General features: G+C 33.2%; 1 protein-coding gene across 1 annotated transcript; it reads left to right on the forward strand.

The window, feature by feature from the left end:
* Positions 1 to 286: 286 nt before the first annotated feature.
* LOC111897817 (RING-H2 finger protein ATL57) lies at positions 287 to 1,306 on the forward strand. The gene has a single exon (XM_023893765.3). The coding sequence runs from the start codon at positions 436 to 438 to the stop codon at positions 985 to 987; it is 552 nt and encodes a 183-aa protein (XP_023749533.1). The 5' UTR covers positions 287 to 435; the 3' UTR covers positions 988 to 1,306.
* The last annotated feature ends 6,771 nt before the right edge of the window (positions 1,307 to 8,077 follow it).

Consider the following 8,077-nt stretch of genomic DNA (forward strand, 5'->3'; position numbering starts at 1 on the left):
AACGTTTTGGAAACTTCGTTGGCCTAACAAGTCACTTTTCTGATACGGTAATAAGCCACATCATCTGTTTCTCTTATTTGATTTTCAGGAAAGTGTAATTTCGTTGGGCTTTTTAGACAAAATGTTAAGTTTGTTGGGTTTTTTTTTAATAGACAAAATATAATTGAAATTTTTTGAACGGTTTGAAAACTTCATTGGGTTTTAAGTCATTTTCCCTTTGTTGGGTATAGAACTTGTTAATCAAACGATGTCGATTTTGATTGAGAAAATATAAACAATTGTAAAATATTTTTTTGTATATATAAAACTAAAAACATAACATACGTTTCTCTATTATTTTGCCTCAGAAAATTTTAAACGCAATAATATTAATGTATATGAAAAGTAGGTGATAACAGATAAAGCTGAGAATTTCGAAACAAAACATTCACAGACATGGAGCGTCAGTCCGAACATCGCGATGAGCACCACCGCCTTCATTCTTCTCCGATCAACACCAACCTCCTTTCCTATCGCCGGAGCTTACTACAAGACGAAGAAACCTCCAGAGCTATCGGATCACCGACGCCATCCTTCACCACCAACTCACCTTTCGACTCTTCATTAGCACTCACAATCCTCGTCCTCCTCACTGTTCTCTTCTTCATGGCCTTCTTCTCTCTCTACATCCGCCGTTTCACCAGCTCCGAAGACTCTCTCTCCGGCCACCAACGTCGATCCGCGCCGCATTCCCGAAGAGAAAAACACGGCGGAGTTGATGCCACCACCGTCCGGTCTCTCCCGGTGGTTCCGTACGGTGGCGATTCGAAGATTTGGGGCGAATGCTCAATCTGTTTGAGTGAGTTTGAGGAGAGGGAAACAGTGAAAGTGATTCCGTATTGTCGTCATGGATTTCATCCTGTGTGCATCGACAGGTGGCTTTCATCGCACGTCTCATGTCCCTTATGCCGGTCGACTGAGCTATTTCCGGCCGTCGATGAGGTGTGAGTAGGTGTGGTGGTGGGTCAAGATAAAGATCCGACGGTGTTGACACGAACACGAAGTGAGTGAATGCATGAGGTCCCGCGTGTTATGATTGTTGGAGAAAGACAAGATTTGCCGGGAACGTTTTCTGCAGGTAGGCACGTGGGAGATGGCACGTGTGACGTCATGTACTAAACGGCAAAACGTACCAATTGTCTTTTTCTGTTTTCTGTCTTGATTTATTAATTTATTTTTAATTTTTATTTTGATTTTATCGTCTAGGAATATTTCGTGTTGCAAATAAATTTAAATAAAAAAATGATATTAATCATTTTGATGTAAACATTATCGTAAGAATGGAAATTATCGAAACATTCATTTAGTGTGATAACAAATACGTAAACTACGCGGGACCCACAGCCCACAACTAATGTAAACATTAAAGTTTATGATTCTATTGTTTTCACATTTCTTTCAATAAGTAATAAAAAATATATTTTTTAAAGAGAAAAATACAGTAAATAGTCAAAAAATGGAGATGATTTTCAAAAAATAAACATAAAAATGGACTTTTCTATCTATAGACATGCATTCCGCGGAGGTACTCCGCGGAATGACGTCATCTCCGCGGAATGGATCTTGAGGGATTTTTTTTTTCACATCGATTCTTCGGGGTTTATATTAATCCTCCAACTAATTATTTTCAAGTAAAGATTATAATAGTATGATAATCTTTTCTTAAAAATAATTAGTTTGGGAAATAAATATAAACCCCGAAGAATTGATGTAAAAAAAAAAAAAAAAAAAAAAAAAAAAACACACACACACACTAGAGATCCATTCCTCGGAGGTAGCTCCGCGGAATGGATCTTTGGTGTTTTTTTTTTTTTTATACATTGATTTATTTACGATTTTGCCATTCCGCGGAGCTACAGTAGATTCCGCGGAGCTCCGCGAAATACATGTCTATAAATCCATTTTTATGTCTATTTTTTTAAAACACCCCTAATTTTTTGACTATTTACGGTATTTTCTATTTTTTAAAGTGTTTTTCATATCGATTATATCTTTAGTTAGCTTATATACTAGTTTTATTAAATATTATTTTCTATCAGATATATTGATAACTCATAAACTAGTAGTTAATTTTTCAATTAATACTACACATAGTCAAAAAAAAAATTCCAACACTACTAGAAATATGTTTTTTCAGTCGTATATCGTCTCATAAAATAACAAATCTCAGATTTAACTATAGGGTTTTATTGTTTTTTATGGGCTTTAATAAATGTTTTTTAAAATATATTTTAAAGTAAACTTTTTAAAAAGAAACTGATTTTGTTTGCTGGATAGAAGGTCGAATTGTTCAGCCAGATCAGCGTATTAGGTTTTTAAAATTATTTAAATCTTAAAAAGTTAATTCAACATGTATTAATCGAGTTAAAGTATGGCTTTTGAATTGGGAATATGTTTAGCCTCCACACCAAGACATTTATGGTCTCTTCGTTGCGAGAATATTCTTGATTTGTATTTGAAGGCGACACACAATTAACACAATTCATATTTATTTTATTTCAGACGGTAGCAAGAAATATTAAACTAAATTACAAAAAAGAGTAAATTACAAGAATCATTATTCATTCAGATGAAAAAAAAAAACATATTTGGTTTTTATTTTTAAAGATTAACTCAATAAAAATTGTATGTTTCATCTCTCATTAATTTAAATTTGCACACTTCATCCTTTGAAGCAGCGGTTTCGTTGAAGCAGTTGTGATGGAGAGTTATTTGAATGATATTTTGAGGTCGAACCGAAGAACTCAACAACAAATGAATCATGATAGATGTCGATGAAGTTGTCTTGGGTGGTGAAGATAATTTGCTTGCAAAATTACTGTCGTCGAAAGGAAGATAACTTGCTAAGAAGATGAAAAGTATGGTAATGACCAGAATTTTTATCATCTAATTATCTAGGGATTATGAGAGTTATTTCTAAGAATTTGCGGAATTTTGTTAACTCATAAAAATAAAACATTTTACATCCTAGGAAATAATTCAGGTTTATAATAAAATCATACAACTAAATTAAAGCAACAAGAAATATACAAGTAATAAAACTACTCATAATCTAAGTCTTTGTGTTCCTATCTTCTTTGCATACACCAACTGCTATATGAACGTGCAAAACGTGAAACATCTCTACAACATCATACAACAATGTCTGATGAGTTATATTCTTTCTATTTTCATGTTTATTTACTCTTCTTCTAACTCTTTCTATCTTTCCATACTCTAACTTTCTTCGTTGCTTCTTTCTCATACTCTGCTATCTAGTCTCTTTTTCTAATAGCATACACTATTAGTATTTCTCATCCATCTATATCTTCTACTCTTTTCTCATCTTTACTTTCTACTCTTACTGCATCTCATGTTATTTATCTCATACTCTATCTTTTACTATTCTTCTCTAATCTTTTCTCTTCATCTCATACGATTTATTAGCCTCTTCCCAGACTCTTCTTACGCTCTATACATGCTTTATCTTCTCTTACTTGATCTCTTTCATACTTTTCTTCTCCACTTCTTTTTTCTTGTCCCTTACTCTTATCTTATCTCATTTTTCTCTACTCTTTCCTCTCTCTCTCTCTCTCTCTCTCTCTCTCTATGCATGCCTTTCTCACACTCATACTCTTCTCTTTTCTCACTCTTACTCTTGGCATGTCTTTCTCTTACTCTACTTACACTTACTGCTTTATTTCAACTTTCCATGCCTTTGTTGGATTAAGTGTCTAAGCCAATAACTAATATGGTATATACTTGAATTTAAAAAAAAGTTCTTTTTGGGTTACTCTCAAAACTAGTAATTGACGGAATAACTTTTGGAGAGAAAATTTAATTTATTGATTTATTATATGATTAATAAATAGAAATAAATAGTTTATTAATATATTAGTTAGAAATGCTATTATTAAATTAATAATTAAGCATAAATTAATTGGAATTAATATTAAGATTAATTGGATTAGTTAAAAGTGCAAAGACTTAACTTGTAGTTGTTCAATAGTTGAACAATAGAAGGATTCTAGATCCTTCCTAGGGGGAACAAAATTTAGGAGCCTCATAGGGTTTTCTACAATGTCACATGTGGATAATAAAGAAATTGGATAAAGCCAGATTTGAAAAACTATTATTTTATTTATAATTAAGGTTTCTAGGGTTTTTCTATTAGCTATAAATAGGGCCCCTTGGACTCCCTACTTTCGTCCCATGCATACCAAGAGCTAAAAGAGTTGAAATTATGCTTTCGTCTCATCTCTCCTCTCAAGTCTTCCATTTCTAGGGTTTGAGTACAAACCATTAGAGACATCATAATTTTGGTGTGAGCTTTCCAAGCAAATGGTAGAAAGGAATTCTTGATTATTTACAATAATAATAAAAAAGGTATGTAAACCCTAGTCCATTTAATTTCGATTATAGTAAGCTTGCCTTAGGGTTTATGATGTTCAATTGTTTATTTTTTTCAACAGAAAAAACTTAGATCCAACGTAGGTTGCATGTGAACTTAAGGGTTAAGTTGTGTTCGCCACATATATTAATTATAACCTATAAAACCTATTAGTGGTATCATAGCAATAGTTTTCAATTGATTATGCATATTGTTGAATAGATCAAAATTAGGGTTTATAGAAATTAAACCCTAAATGCTTGAAAATTTCGAAAATGGTTGGAGTTCTTTATACGCTTGCCTCCACCCCTTAAATCTCGTAAATTGCTAGGGTTTATCTAGTTTCCTTAATTATTGTTTTAGAATCCTTAAAATATAATAATTAAAAGTGGATAAACCATGCCCTAATTTTCAAAAATTAGATAGGGTAATGGATTAGGTTTAAATTTGAATTATTTGATTAATTGTTTAATAGTAAATAATTATTTAATCCATAAACCCTTGTATTTTGAAATGTTTTAAAATATACCTTATATATATTATTAAAAGTTAATTACTATATGCATAAGAAACGTTATTCAAATCAATAGTAGGCTCATTAATGAAAACATGCTATAAAGAGGGTATAAGGAAGCTGCCTATAAAATGGTCATTGAATTGATGTTTATTCTCACCCACTACTCTCCTGTGTGGTGGAGGGTCATTATCCGAATAGGTTTGATAGGACATAATCTCATTAAAAGTATAATGATATAAAGTACTAGAACTTTCTTTAACAATCTCACTCTAGTTTAGAAAAAATGTGAAGAGTATGCTAATCCATGAAAGCACACATCATACTTTATATATCGTTAGTGGAGGGTGTGTGGTTAACCGACACACCCTCCACTAACGATATATAAAGTATGATGTGTGCTTTCATGGATTAGCATACTCTTCACATTTTTTCTAAACTAGAGACACAATAATAGGGACTTTAAAGAGAAATGATGGGCATCTCGAAAATTATCAATGTTAATGGAGCATGTGTGGTTAACTGACATATTAATTAGAGATGATAAATGACATCGAGGTTATCAAGCATGTGCGCATGGTTATTCACATCTTGTTTGTGATCCTCGGCATCCCAGTCACAAATAGAAGAGCATAATTTGTGATTAAACATGTCCTTGATAAGATTCAATGAATCTTAAAAGATCTAGGAATTTTATAGATTGAAATTGGTGAATTGTTTTACCTATCTTCATAAGTTTGCAATAAAATTATAACATTCCTATTCTTAGTTGTAATCTGTTATATTGGATCCTAGCCTTGAATATTTATTATGGGTTAAAATATTAAGGAATTCATATCAACTAACTAAAACTTTTCTTCTCATATAGATGTTTAATTCTAATGGTGATGTTAGTGTTGCTCAAATCTCCACCAACAACAGTAACTTCACTTTACTATTGATCCTCTCTAAAGAGAAATTAGATGGTCCAACTGCATGGACTAGATGCGAAATCTCAAAATGACTCTTCGATATGAGGGTAAAGAATATGTCATTGATAAACCTCAACTAGAAATTGATGAGTCAATTGCTACTCCAGAAGAGCTTGACACCTACAAGAAACACTATGATGATGCAACAAAGGTCGTTTGCATAATGGTTGAAACCACGGTACTGGAGTTGCAAAAGTTCTATGAGGACTATTGGCCATCTGATATGTGCTTGGATCTTGCGAAAAAGTTTCACAAGAAAGCATGTCAAGAGATGTACGAGTTTGTCAAGGTATTAATGGCTTCACAAGAAAACCCTAATTTTCGAGTGTTTAAGGGAATAAGAGGCTATGGTTACCCAAACTCAGCGTCTCTCACCCCCTAAGCCTCTAGAAACCATAGATTTTGTATTACCTTGAGTTATTTGGTATTTTACTTGTGGAAAGGAAGAAAAATGAGAGAAAAAGAAGCATCTTGGGAAGGAAGTTGCTTGGGATAATCATCATCATCAGCTCTCATCACTTTTGGACCATTATAAGTATCAAGACTCAAGCCTTACTCCATTTCATGGCTAGATCTAGGTTTATTGGCATATTTTCTTATGTTTTGGATTAATTAGAGTGGAGTAGATCCATAAATTTAGCAACTTCATGGATTCAAATGGTCTTTTGAGTCTTATATAATTCAGATATGGGATTTGGTGGATTAATAGAACTTGCATGAGAACTTGAGGCCATATTTGCACTTTTGACCTAAAATGATGAAGGGACATGCATGGTGCATGCATGTCCATAAAAATACCATTTTTATGGACCATCAGGGTTCCTTTTAGCTTCTGGAAGGGGTGAAATTAAGGGCTGAATGGATTAAGAACGTTGAAAGGATGGTTTTAGCTTCAGTCTTCTGAATCAGGAGTGAGTTCCGAAATTGGATTGGACACATCTCACAACGTGACCAAGGATTGGTCAAAACGTGAGGCGCTGTTTTGGGCTTTTGGGCGTTAATGAGCCACTAGTTGTTTGCTTTGGGTCTTACTGTGCTTGGGCCCATTTGGAGCTTTGGGTGTCATTTAGGAATTTCGGCCTTCTTGTATTAGGCCCATGATGGGTTTTGGGCCAATTTAGTAAGATGGGCCACTATTGTGCTATTTGGTGTTAATGGGTTGGGCCTTGGTTTTGGGTCAAGTAAGAAAAGGGTAAAATGGTCTTTTCCCCTAGATAATGGACAAGTGATTTAGATTCTTGGTTATGGGTTAAGACCCAATTATTAATTAGGTATTGTTTGATGGTGTTAGCGCGGGGATTTTTCAGATCAACAGACCGAGATTCTATCAGAGAGATTCAGCAACTTTAGGTGAGTTGTCTGTATGACTCTTGCATAGGATGCTAGTTGTTTGTATGACTCTTTCATGTTTTGTATGTGATATGTATACCGAGTCGGGGCCGATGCTAGGCGGGGCCTGATGATTATATTGTATGTTATTTAGTTTTGTGATTCTTACATGTGTTTATATGTTTGATATGTATGGTATGTGATATTTTGGGGAACTAACTAAGCTTTATGCTTATGGTTTTCAGTTTGTGTTTCACGTACTTCTGGTTCGAAGTGGAAGAACCCGGGGTGACTGCACTGCACACACCACATTGTTCCGCATTTTACATGACTCATACGTTTTTGGATGTTTATTAACATACTCTGATTTCACTATGGTTTTATGATATTTTTTTGGATAATGGTTTTATTAATATAAAATTCTAAATTTTTGGTCTAAATTTGGGACGTTGCATATCTATTACTTAAATCATTAAGTAATTAATCTTTATCTTTATCTCATGCACAAAGGTATTCTACCCAATACCCATAATATTTATATCTAGTTACATACATATTCTTATGGTTATATTTCATATACTCATTCTCTTAATTATACACTTAACATCTCTTAGGTATTTAACAAATACCTTTCTCATTAATCTATACAAATATAATTATACCTACATGCTCAGGTACATGATCTTAAAAGTATAATTATACACACATAATAGGATTATAGTACGTATAATCTTATTCTTTCTTTCTCTATATCATGATCAGATATGTGATACTAATCATATAATCATACATATATACATATAATTAAATATATAATAACATATAAAGAGAGTGAAAGAGAGTGAGCGAGCTGCG

This window comes from Lactuca sativa, chromosome 6 (assembly GCF_002870075.4).
Source record: "Lactuca sativa cultivar Salinas chromosome 6, Lsat_Salinas_v11, whole genome shotgun sequence".
Taxonomy (NCBI): Eukaryota; Viridiplantae; Streptophyta; class Magnoliopsida; order Asterales; family Asteraceae; genus Lactuca; species Lactuca sativa.